The sequence below is a fragment of the Haliaeetus leucocephalus genome, unplaced genomic scaffold (genome assembly GCF_000737465.1).
Source record: "Haliaeetus leucocephalus isolate CR32 unplaced genomic scaffold, Haliaeetus_leucocephalus-4.0 Scaffold306, whole genome shotgun sequence".
Taxonomy (NCBI): Eukaryota; Metazoa; Chordata; class Aves; order Accipitriformes; family Accipitridae; genus Haliaeetus; species Haliaeetus leucocephalus.
The window spans coordinates 1,677,943-1,691,045 of NW_010972742.1; the positions used below are offsets into that span (position 1 = coordinate 1,677,943).

At 36.8% G+C, this 13,103-nt stretch overlaps 2 protein-coding genes across 11 annotated transcripts in view; one reads left to right on the forward strand and one right to left on the reverse strand.

The window, feature by feature from the left end:
• Positions 1-10,048, reverse strand: part of CNTRL (centriolin) — a 35,538-nt gene extending 25,490 nt beyond the window's left edge. For 6 of the 10 annotated variants that reach the window (XR_774568.1, XM_010570764.1, XM_010570766.1 and 3 more), the window contains exons 1-11: positions 9,820-10,048; positions 7,978-8,218; positions 7,383-7,516; positions 6,723-6,853; positions 6,098-6,239; positions 5,081-5,267; positions 4,789-4,982; positions 2,880-2,999; positions 2,171-2,396; positions 1,591-1,700; positions 223-417 (exon numbers count right to left, since the gene is read on the reverse strand). Coding sequence is in view for 9 of the 10 variants with exons in the window: in XM_010570764.1 (XP_010569066.1) it covers positions 223-417; positions 1,591-1,700; positions 2,171-2,396; positions 2,880-2,999; positions 4,789-4,982; positions 5,081-5,267; positions 6,098-6,239; positions 6,723-6,853; positions 7,383-7,516; positions 7,978-8,185 (1,647 nt within the window). In the remaining variant the exon portion in view is untranslated. Of the gene's footprint in view, positions 1-222; positions 418-1,590; positions 1,701-2,170; positions 2,397-2,879; positions 3,000-4,788; positions 4,983-5,080; positions 5,268-6,097; positions 6,240-6,722; positions 6,854-7,382; positions 7,517-7,977; positions 8,219-9,819 lie in introns of those variants that run through there. The other 4 variants (XM_010570763.1, XM_010570767.1, XM_010570768.1 and 1 more) reach the window with 4 other exon arrangements.
• Positions 10,049-11,732: 1,684 nt separating this feature from the next.
• C5 (complement component 5) overlaps positions 11,733-13,103 on the forward strand; it is a 28,004-nt gene continuing 26,633 nt past the window's right edge. The window contains exons 1-2 of the mRNA XM_010571091.1: positions 11,733-11,797; positions 12,821-13,013. Of these exons, the coding sequence (XP_010569393.1) occupies positions 11,733-11,797; positions 12,821-13,013 (258 nt within the window). The remainder of the gene's footprint in view (positions 11,798-12,820; positions 13,014-13,103) is intronic.

The following is a 13,103-nucleotide window of genomic DNA, read 5'->3' on the forward strand; positions in this document are numbered from 1 at the left end:
GTTGTTTTGGGGTTTTTTTGGGTTTGTTTTTTTTTTTTTAAATTCTGATGAGTTGTATGTTTTTCAAATGATAACATCTAAGTAAACTGATAAATACGAAAAGAATGTATAATTCACAAAGAGGCGTAACTGAATGGTAATCTGTTAAAGCAGCCTTTACTACATTTCTCAGTACATGAATATATGCAGCACACATGAACTTAAGATTTCAGTTTTACTTACATGTTTTGGGTCTTCAGGATTTACCGAAGCAAGAGAACTCTGCAAGTCTTCAAGCTCTTTCTGTTTTTTCCCTATTTCCCTTTTCTGTTTCTCCATTTGATTTTCCAGTTCTAAAGCTTCCTTGTGTAGCTGATGCAGGATTTGTATCTTTCCACTCAACTGCTGTTCAAGACCTTCCTTGTTGGCCTGTGATATCTGGAGATTGTATTAGGGGGTTGGATAAAACAGTTTAATTGGAAATACACAGCTGATCAAGAACATCTTTAAAAGTTAAATCAGACTGCTAGTTTAGCCTAACAGGTTGCCTAAAAGTTATCTATTCATTGATTTGAATAGTCTTTATTTTCTTAAGGTAACAAAAACTCATAGGATTTTCTCAAAAAGAGAAAATAGAATGATAGTTTGCTTATGGTAAATAGAAATTTCATAACATTAGTCTACCATACCAGGAAACACCAGAACCCTCATTTTGACCATCATGCTCAAGTGTTTTGTCTTCACACCAGACTTCAAAAGTCTCTTTAACTCCTTCTTGCAGTCTTAAGATGACTATCTGGACTGTCTTTCCTCCCCCCACTCCAACAGTTATGACTTCTTAAGTTAAAATACGGAAGATCCTGGTCATTGATTTTAAGGCAAGTTTAAAGTCTAAAAATAGCAACAATTTATGACAGTTGAAGAAATGGAAGATACAATTTTAGTTTTATGCTGATAAGTGTTCTTAAATTAATTCTTGCTGCCAATTACGTAGCTACATTGCTTATTATTAGCTGCACAACTAAACATACACAGTTATAGTCCTTCCTGGAAAGGCCTTTTCTGATAAATAAGAACATATTCAATCCATACAATTATACTGAGAGGTTTAGGTAAAACTTCCTTTCTCATGAACATGTATGTCATGACACCAGCATTGCTTATGATGTTGGGCCATTACTCTATTACTTTCTGCTCTGTCTACTAAGCCTTTACAGAGCTATAAGCTTATGGTTATGGGAACCGAGAAGGTATATTCAAATTCAAATCCAAGTCTCTTGCTGCACAATGCAGTGACCCCTAACTGTCCACTTACTGCAGTACTCAAATCCATATTTATGTTCTTCCAAAGCATTCTGGGCAACGTTAACAATTATCATCAGCATCACATGGAACATGTTTAGATGCAATTAATTGCACTACAACTCTGACAGCTTATTTATAAACAAGCTATCTAAAACCTGTAAGATTTTTCTGATGCATGACAAATGGATTTACATATGTACAATGTCTCCTTTAAAAAAGAATGGGGAGAAAAAGAGTCGTATTTTCTACATCAACACTGCTTCAAACACTTTCCCTTGCTATTCATGTAGCAACTACTTTGCATACTTTTTTCTGAGCCAGAGCATCCTCCAGTTGTTGCAGTTCCCCTGTTACTTTCAAAACTTGTTGCTCTGCATTTCCTATTGCACTTTGCAGTTCTTCTAATCTTCTTTGTGCTGCAGACAAAAAAAAAAAAAACAAAAGCAAAACCCAACACTCCACAACCCACAACATATAATATTCTGCATAAGTGATACATGTTTTCTATTAAAATGTCAATCAGAATGCATTTTCTTAAAATGGTGATAATCAAAGCTAATACATTCTTGTTTCTCAAAAAGTATGTCTAAATTTTTTTTGAGTCTTATAAAATTATCTTAACGCATCAAATATGAAACTTCCCTATCATTCTCTTTTCAACAATATTTAATCCTTTTATCCTGAATGATCTTAAAATAATAGCAAAAAGAAATAATAGTTTTGACCCAAAATGCATCAAGTATGGTGTTTAGAAATTATAGTACTTACAGCCTTTGACACACTATTGCTATTCTCATGTCATATATGTGTCAAACATTTGATCAGTGGAATAAACTAAATTGATATACATATTTTAATTTTTATTTGATAAAAATTAAGATTTTACCTGAATTAATCTTTTTTTCTTTATCCTCTAGCAGTTCATCTAGAGTTTGGAGCTGCAGTTTCAGCTGGGGTTTCTTACAGAAGTCATCTTCATCTAGTTGCATTTTTCCAGCCTCCATCTGCTGAGCTTTGTTAGCAATGTAGCCTTCTCTTATAAACATATTTCTTTTATACCTGGCCTTACCAATGTATGGGCTTTCACCAGGTACATTATCAAGTTCAACATCCTGAAATGTATGAAGCAATATGTCTTTATCTCAGAAGTATGGTTGCAGTCAACTCATAATATACCTTTCACTCTCTTAACAAGCATATAAAAGAAAACCAATCTGAAATCAGAATAATTAGAACAGACTACACTGGACTTGTTTGGCCTTGACTACTGATCTTTACATTTCTTGTGCAGACTCCTTTCAATCAGGCATCTCTACAAGTATGACAGAGGTTAGCTCTACCAGGAGAAAAAAAAACAACTGAAAAAGGACAGAAATTCTAATACTGCCTAACTCAAGAACATTCTGGCTTTTGAAATTTCTCCAAGTGAAAGGGCCTCCAAAATTAAGCCAGAAGAAAGGATTACCATTTATTTGCTTCATAATAGGAACGAAATATTTGTTCAGTGACTCTACTTAGCTAAACCATATGCATACAGGTATGTATACCAATATTCAACACATTAAACGTCACTCAGATTATTTTTAAATTATTACCTCCGATGGAAAATAATTTAACGGCTCAAATTTTGCATCTATCTTATAAAACGCCAGTTCCTGCTCCAATTCATACTGCTTCTGGCAAGCTCGGGTTAGCTCCATTGTCTTCTGCTTTAACTAATAAACCAGTAAACAAAGTAAGTTGCATTCATTCAATTGTTATCATTATCACATACATTTCAATTCAGTAGAGAGCAGGGCAAAGACGCTAACTTTCAAATGAAGCTCACATCAGAAGAAGTTAAGATGGTGTATTTTGGATCAAGAATATAACAAAGTGCAACTTTATTACAAGATACAATATGACGACTAAGAGCAGACAAGAACCCACAATTAATATAACACAAATGATCACATGAAAGGCCTTTTAAGTTTACATGCTAAAATAATTTGTCACTAACTTAGGATAAAAAATAATTTGGGTACAATCCTTTAGCAAAATCCTTGCCAAATAATGAATGTATTTACTGCTACTAATGAGCAGTGAGAACTATTAAGACTCATTGTCTGTAAAAGAAACAAAATATCTCAATTGTCAAGTGTATAGAGACCCTGCATTTCATTTTAGCTTAACCTTGTGCTAGTTAGGTTTTGAGCTTGGGGTTTTTTTGTTTTTTTGTTTTTTTTTTTTTTTTTTAAACAAAGGTCCATCATGTGATTTCTTTTAAAATCAACTTTTCACACTGAATACCTGAGGGAGAACATGCAGCAAAACTCCAATAGACAGTGGAAAGCAGGACTAATGGAAGAAAAGAAACAGAACAGATGGGAATAAAGGAAAGGCTTAAAGAAATATTTTAAAAAAACGATACACGTCATGCAAAAATTAACTGTGTTTCAGAGAAAAGAAAAAAACAAAATAATCAAGAAAACTGTATCCAAAACCCACAGTGAATATAAAGTCTCACTGGAACACTTTATACAAGTGTTCCTCCTTCAGTAAACATGCAAATAAATCCTAGAAATAAAAATAACCATGCAACCCAGGAGCACAGTGGGGCTACCTTTAGTGAGGAATAAAGGCTCTGCGGAAAGGGAACTGTGACAAACCAATACATCAGCTAAAGGAAGAAAGAAGCAAGCAAAGTTTGTCATCCAAAGGATAAGAGTGGGTTAAGTTGCAAAATATATGCTGCTACATCTCACTATACTGAAAACTACATTTTAGAAATAGGCTGCTGGTTAGCGTGTGTGTGTTCACAGAAGAAACAGCCATAGAAATATTAGCTATAGAGATTCTGAAGGATAAAATTTTAGAGGACAAGTCTAACAAGTAAGATAAAAGCCATATATGAAGTTCCCATCAGGTCATTCACAACCCAGCACTCTCAAGTCAACAGGACTTTTCTTGGATCTTATACCTACCAATGAAAGATACTTGTCAAGCCAAAGATTTTAGGATGATGTGAATAAAGTACCAGTAAACTAATGGACATTACCCAAAATAATGATCAAGGGGTATTACTGACATACAACTTATATGCACACTTTGTTTTTGTAAAAGCATTCAATTTTTTCCCTTATTGCAGCAGCACTTTAAAGTCCAAACAACAGTGAAGATTCAGTACATCAGCCATTTAGCAGCTAGTGGATACTTAACCTTTCATCAACTGACAAAATTTTAAACAAACAAAAGAAAATTACTGGAGACAAACAAGTAAGTTACTATGAACTATAAATTACAAGAGTGATACTGATTGCTGGCTCAATATACTTACTTCTTCCACAGAAAGAATACTGAAGCACTCATCAAGGAATATTCACTCTCCAAAAGTTGAAGTGCCTAAGTTTTGTCTCTCTTAATTTTAAACATAAATCTCCAGCCACCTTAAGTCTCACATTGACAACTCCGTTTCTGACAACAAAACTATTACAAATATTTACTTAGTGCAGGTGATTATCTTACCAATTCATTTTTGGTGTCCAGGTCCCTTTGTAAGTCTTCATAGCTTTGTTTCTGTTGCAAAGTCTTTTCTTTTAATGATTTGTTGACCTCATCTTGATGGCGAAGTTGCTCAAGCACTTTGGACTGGTTAAGTTTAAGGTTCTCCATCTCCTTTACCGTGTTTTCCAGCTCTCTTTCTAATTTTTCTATCTCTTCTAGAAAACAAAGTAACAGAAACATTCAAATAGAAATCTTTTCCATCCAAACTTAAATTTGGTGTCATTCACTATAGTTGTTAACATATCACTATTACCTAAATTAAACCTTTCTAGAGCTTCCTGCCTGTCATGATTTGTCACTGGCTGTCCATCCAAGTTTTCCAGTGCTCGCAAGCAGAATATGGTGTACAAGCGGTAGTGAGGCAGACTTACAACTGGATTATCAGCAAGGAATAGAGAAGTCAGGTCTTGTAGAGGCTTTAGTTTAGCTATATCATGGAGCTAAATCAAAGATAAATGGAACAATGATTAGACATCCTTTCAAGAACAATTAAAACCCCATTACTGAATTTCTGATTGTATAGAACGTTTTATGTTAGGTCCATCTCTGAGGATCTATTTTAATGTTTATGCTAAAGTGGAATCTCTAAAAACCTACGAAAATACACAGTAAAGTAGCTTCTTAAAATCAGCTTGTTTCTTCTATGAAAAAAATACCACTGCAAAGAGGGCAAATTTCATCAAGCTTGACCTTGGAAATTTCAAGATAACAAGGCCTGTGGATATATACAACCTTCCATTCCCCCAGACTTCTAAGAAAAGGAAGCTTTTATCATGAGGAGTACTCAAAGCCAGTTCACTTCTCCTAAGTAGCATTCCTCATTCAGGAATTGTATTAAGTGACTTCATTTCATAGACACCCTTTTGTAGCTGCAAAACACGGAAATTAACCTGGACAACAGAAGTAAATCTAGTCATGACCTAAATACAAAATATAAGCAAATGGATTATTTACAGGTCTCCAAAACCATATAATTAACGTATCATAAGGGACACCACCAATAACATGCAAAAGTCTTCACATTTTCACCAAGTTTTTCCTTATTTTCCAAAAACTTGGGCTTTCCTGAATAACATAATATAGGTTTATGCTTTGAATACCTGGCACAAAAGGAGAGTTTTTCAACTTTATTAGGCTCACAATGGCTGTATTTCACAACAGACTTTGTGGAAAGACATTCAGCAATTATTCAGAGTGAGTCAATTAATGTAAATATACCAGTTCATTAAAAGATTCTGAGGAATTATTGTTCCTAACTATAAGCACTTACTGATGATATTTTATTCTGTTTCAAATTAAGGATGCGCAGGGATCTCAGTTTCTTCCCTACCCACACAGGAATATGCTCAATCTCATTCCCTGCAAGGTTCAGCTTTTGTAGATTCTGCATATGTTCTATACCTTCAATTTTACTGAAAATAAGAAGAAAAACATAACTTATCATGAACCACGGCAAATTTACAGTGTAACTGAGGCATTATGGATAAACTACACCAAAACCTGTCTCAAATAATTATCATCCAAGAGATTAGGAAAAACAGTTGTTTACTGCCACAGACTCACAATTCAAATTAAATTACACCAGTTTACTTCCAAGTACTACATTAAGAAAAAAAAAAAAAATATTTCACAGCAATTGAAGAAACACTTGCATTTCTGGCTTGGTTTCCTAGGAAACAAGTTTAACAGCAGCCATGGTACCCTAACAGCACCTCCCAGAACTATTTATCCATCTAAGAGCTGTGCTTTTTAAGATCTCACCAAAGCCTGTTAGTCTTGACATACAGCTGATGGGAAATTCACCTTAACTGTTCACACCTGTGAGAGAACTCACTTAAGAGAATAACAGCTTTATTGTATCTGGGCTTACTATAACCATCAATGTTTCTGCTTACCTGATTTTGTTGCAAGACAAATTGAGTTCACGCAACTTCATCAGTTTATCCAACTTCTCAATCTTCTCTATTCGGTTGTTACTAAGATTTAGAGTCTCTAGTTTAGAGCATTTTTCCAAATTTTCTATGTACTAAAGAACAGAAAATTAATTCCTTAGGATTGCAGCTCTTTTTTTTTTTTTAAGAGAAAGGCAGATTTCTATTTTTAACAATCACCAATTCATTAAAAAATGCGAAGTATTCCAACATTAATAACAGTTTCATTGTTGCATTCTAAAACTCTGCTTTTAAGTACAGTCTTCTAAATTGTTGGAAGAGGAAAGCTAGATTTTAAATTTACAATGGACCAGTCTCATCTACACAAAAGGGAACCTGCCATTCAAAAAAAACCAAACAACAAACCAAACCAGCATAATCCAAAAGCTAAAAAATTACACAAATGGATAGCATTCTAAACTTCATTCTAAGTGACCCAAAATTTTTTATTTTGCACAAGTCTTCACTGACTTTTTTTTAAAACAGAAGCTGCTTGTAGAACTAGGCTAACACAATTAGAATATAGCTGTTTACATCCACTTTATAAAAATAGACCTTTACTAAAAAAGAAATCAAAATTAATTTTTAACTTTGTTTAATTACCAGTTATTTTCAGTAACTTACCTTAAATTTCTTGTCCCCATCCTTTGGGGAAGAAAGATTCAGTGAGCTTACACATGCCAAATTTTCCTGTTTTGACAGACCTTTTATAAGGAGTTCAGTAATGTACCTAACTCCTGAACTAACACCATTTTCATCTGAAATTAAACAGAGAAACTACCTTCAGTAGTGAAAGAATTTGTTATTTTTATATTAGTCTTTTATTTCACACTGAATACTGGGAAAACAGGAATAATTGAAAATTATTCCCCCCACCACCACAGGGGATGAAAAGAAACAGCACATCAGAAGCATTTACAGGAAATGACATATTAGAGGAAGCGGGTATAGCCTTTTGAAAAAGGCACAGTATGCATCTCTCTTTGCCAGTCTTCCCCCCGGCACAGAATGTAAGGAGTAAAAGTCTCATTATTCTACACAGCTTTCATTAGTATCATTTCCACATTTGAGTACCAGAAGATGAAAGCAAGTTATACAGGGCTCTTTCCAACAGATCATACATCTTTAATCATACAGTTCACAGAACACTGGCTTTTTATACTTTTAGTATGTACTTTTATAACAGCAGTTATTTATACAATACCTTTATGAAACTTATACTCAAAAGCAGCTTCTACGTTTTCTGCTGTAATATCAAGTTGTTGGCACCTCCGCTCCATGCTTTTGCAAGCAGATGGAGAAGTCTGTTGGCTAAGAGGAGACGGCGATCTGGTACTTGAACTGACAGGAGACATTGGACTAGGTGTCCGAGAAGCTGACATCTGTGGTTTTCTACATAATGCTTTTCTTATGGAGCCTTTCTTCATTGTCAAAAATACAGAATATCATATGAACAGTATCTGGAATAATAGAAATAAACACGTCTGTACATAAGTCTAAACCTTAATGGTTTGCATGCCAACAAAGATGCTACAGAAGCATGTTGTTTAAGGATATTGGGTGCTTGTTGTCTCAGTACCTATGTGCTTAACAACACAATTTATCACTTCAGATGATACAATTTGGGACACCACAGAGGTGATATTTGAAAAATTATCTCCATAGCATAAGAAAATATTTCCAGTAATGACATTGTGCCAAAACCCACATCTAAGCCAATTTTCCAATGGGTGACAGCTTCCAGTTTTCATGGGCTAACACAGATTCGGAGGAATGGTATACCTGTTTACTTACACCATTCTACAGTGCATCAGGAACTGGCTGAACCGCTTTCTATTTTGCAACTCCATCTTGGTAACTGTCCTGCAATTTATGGTTTACACAAACTCTTTCAGGTCTGGAGATGACTCTCAACTCAGACTAACATAGTTGGCAGGGGACAGAAAGAAAGGACTAGGATCCCAATTGTTTTTACCAAAGCTAGAAACCACCCACTTTGCAGCTAGAAGAGCAAATACAAGCAAAAAAAGGCAATAGAGAAAAAAAAAATTAGTACCAGTCTAGCACTGGCATTCCTTCAGTGTTCCCCTTTCTAGAAGTTATTCCATGACTGCCTGGGAAATTCCAGAGAATATTAACAGAAACTTCCCCCAGCGACAAATGTAATTCCCTAGGGATAAGTGTAGAAACAGTCATGTACGCATTCTGTGTGTCAAAGCCCTTGTAGTAACCACCTTCAAGGAACAGATTTTTATTAAAACCTAGACCCAGTAAACAAAAAGCACATTTTAAGACATTCTTTAAGACAGAAATGTATGCTTTGAAGGGAACTTTGAGCTATACGAGTGATTACATTGTGTCTTGAAAAGATTTGCGTCACTAAAATGAATTTTTTTTCCTGAATCTTCAAAAAGAAGGAAAGAAAGAGCGAAGAAGCTGCTCTCTTCTATCCAATACTTGGAGGCACAACTCATTCAGGGCCAGGAAGGTGAGACTGGAGCGGGCAGGAGAGGGAAAAAGATGATGGTGAGCCAGTGAAAAGCTACTTCGGGACGTTTCTTCATGTTTTAAGGAGAGCAGTGAGACATTTTAATGCGGTTTCTTGCGAACAGATTGCAATGAAACCCACGACAAAACTCCCACGTCAGAAGAGGCAGGGAAGGGGGGAGCGTTGAGCTGACCTGGCCGCGGAGGTGTGTCCCACGCCCCGGCGGAGAGTAGACGGGCCCTCGGTGCTGCTAGTTCCCCCCGCCCCGCCACCCCTCCGGTTAACGGCTGCGCACCCGCCGCGGTCGCTCCGTCCGCGGGCGCCCCAGCCGAGCCACCGGCCTCTCCCCGCCCTCCCGGCATGGCCGGCCCGCACCTGAGAGGATGGCGACCACCCAGCGCGGCACGGTGCTGCCGGCTCAGCCCCGGCCTGAGCTCCCCTCCGCGGGGGCGGGCTGCGGGGCAGCGCCGCGCCCCCAGCCCGCAGTGAGGCAGCCGGGGAGCGGGGACGCTCGCTGAAGGGGAATCCCAGTTCCCGCCGAAGGCTGTCCCCTCAGGCCTCCGCTTTGATTACCTGCGTTGACATGGTAACTCCGTTTCACCGCTCGCCGCCGGGGCAGTGGCGGCCAGAGCGGCCTCCGGGCGACCCCGCGTGAAGGCACCGGCTCTCAACGCACCTCTCTCCCGCTTCCCTTCCTCCGCCGAGCGATCGTCGTCTCCACCGGCCGTCAGGCCCGAGGTGCTGCGGCTCCTTTAAGAGCCCAGCCTGAGGAGCCGAGCCGACGCCATTTTGTCTGCTTGTTGGCCGGCCACGGGTGAACGGACCCGGGGGAGGGGCGGGGCAGGCCCTCGCGAAGCCACGCCCCTCTCTGACGCGGCTTTCCCGCCGGTGATGGCTCCTCCGGCGCGTGCGCTGCCTTGTCTCCTATTCCCGCCTCCAACGGTCGATTTACCTCAGGGCTGGGCGGCGGCCGTCCCTACTCTGCCCGGTCCTCAGCTGCGAAGGGGTAGATTCTGAGGGGATTTGTTTTAATTAAAGCCCGAGTCACTGTACCAATAACAAAGCCTTCTCTGTCGATAGTTTTTTTTTTTTAATGCGTGTTTGGGTTTTTTTGGTGTTTGGTTTCTTTTTCGCGTGTGTTTTATGTATCCAAATGTATGTATTGCATATTGGCATATCAGTGTAAAGTTGTATGTAGGTGGGTTTTACTCCGGAATATTGTGTGTAGCATTGGAAATACATAATACATTTGACTCTGATAAACTCAATGCAGTAGGCCTAAATTACCACTATTTTCATAGGCATTTAAATAAATCTCTCAAATGTTTTTGGGCTGTTAGTTTGGAGTCTATACAACTAGATGTGAAATGTAGGGTTGAAAAATCAGTACGCTGTATCTGAAAAAAGAATGTAGGGAAGGGACATAATTAGATTTTAAACCCATTATTTCAGAATATTGTTAAACTTTAAAAGTGTTTTCCAACATTCTTCACTGTTTGCTCCTTATTGTTTACATACCACCCATGTAACCTTACTGTGAATTCTCATTGGTTGGTATTTAATAATAGGTATTTGGGCCATATTTTTAATAATATTAAGCAGCTTACATTTTGTAAGATTTTATTCTATCTATTGTTGCTTCTCTTGTAGTTTATTACATCTGTTGAGAAGCCCAAGTTGACCTTGTAATTTAATTTTATATTGATCAGAAACAGTTCTGTAAATGTCTTTCCCGTAAAGGTTGACTACAGTATTTGTTTAAACCTCAGAAGTCTTGCATAACTTTAGTTTAACTTTACATAAACTTATTTGTTGAGGTCCTATGCTTAGGTATCAGGCATGCAAAGGTTTTGTCACTAATATATTTTTTTTTTGCAAATGCTGTTTAAAATAGTACCTGTTGTAGACATATTGTGCCCTAATACTTTATGTTGCAGTTTTATTTGTAATGAAAGTACTCAGTTGGCATAATCAGGAATACAAATGGCTAAAAGAAATTTGGAAGTGAAGAGTTATTTTAAAACAAAAAAATGGAAACTTCTGATCTAAACATATCAGCAGATTGTGTTTGATATAATTCAAATGCTTTTTTTTTTCCTTCAGAAGCAAATTTAAAATCACTTTGATTTACATAAAAATTATTTTCTGACGGACAAAGTGAAATTAATTTTTTGTTTGTTGGGGGAGTTCTCTTGCTACTTCTGAAAATTATTTTTTTTAATGTAGCTGTCAAAGTTAGGACTGACATAGGATTGCTCTGGAAATATTGAAAAATTGAAATCCTAAATTAAAAAACTCCTAAGTTTAGGTATTCTGGCTTTCTTGAGAAGGAGCAGTAATGTTTTAGTAAAACATGATCTGCAATTAATTATTAACTGTGAGTGAAATGTGTTGGTGGTATTTCTGTTCATCTACAGCAGAAGCCAAATGCAGTTTAATCCAAAATCATTAGCATCTGTGGTTTGTTGTTTGTTATCATAGACGCTATGACTATTTTAATATATTTTTTTGTTTTGCTATTTTCTGGAACAACTTTTAGCCAAGAGAAAACGTAAGTAAAGCAAATATAGAATTTACTGGAAATGTTACTTGATTGTTGTCTGCTCTTTTAGGTAAATAGATAGAGAATTTAAGTAGAGCCAATACAAAAGGCACTATCCACATTGATGTGTTTTCCCGAGCAAAATTCTCACTAGTGTATGTGGGACTAATGATAGAAAAAGGACTGATGCTTCTGGAATTACTGTATTTGCTGCCGAAGAAAGAGGTAGAGTCATCTACTTACATGCCACAAGGTAAACATAGAAAAAGGTTAAGAAATAAAGCTGGTGCTCGTTAGCTTTTCTGTAGTGCCTGAAGACAGATACTTTGCTACAGGTTTGATGAAAGCTCTTAACTGTGTGTTTTACAATTGTACTTAGTGGTGCTTTTTTGATTCTTACATCTGTTAACAATGGTATATAGAAAGCCACCAACCTAAATGCTTTTAGCATTTCAGAAAAATAAGATGCACATACATCAAATGTTTTGTTCAGTGGCACGTCATATGTATTTAGCTACATTATGTGATCGGGTACTAAATCCTGGCTTGTGCTTTTGTGGAATGGTGCACACTTTGGTTTATAAAGCACTGAAGAAATTAGTGTAATCCTGCAAATATTTGTTCACATTTGCCTTTACTATAAGCTCCTCCATTCATTTAAGTAAGAACTTTACTGGTGGGAAAACTACACAAGGGTACTCTCTGGAAGATTAGTGTTTCAGGGTTTAATTTGGCAAAAGGAATAATTATTTCCATATAAATAGCCTGTTTTAGTAAACATGGTTTCGTGTGTCTGCAAAATCAAATCCATAAACATTACCTAAACTGTTATTTGGTAATGTTACATTACAGTTTTTGTAAAAATTATTCTGACTGGGGCTCCACTGTTTTTAGTTTGTGTCTTAGAATAACTTAGCCTGATTATCTTGTTTGCTTTAATGGTGTGTATGTATGTGAATTACAAATGGAGGTAAGAAATCTGAAAGAAATATAGTTCCATTATCCTTTTATTGTTTTATATTCTGTATACAGATATGTCCTTACAGCACCAAAGATCTTCCGAGTTGGGGCATCCGAGAAAGTTGTAGTTCAAGCTTTTGATTATGAGAAGGAATTTGCAGTCAATATTGCCATAAGAAGCTTTCCAGATAAGCTTGCTGTTTATTCTTCTGGCCATATTTCTTTAACTCCAGCCAACAAATTCCAAGATGCTGTAACTTTAACAGTAAGGAATTCAGACTTGCAGTGTTTTTATTGTTACATTTAGTTATAAGTGTTAAAAAAGATGATGGTAAGTTTTCTGTTGTTTAAACTG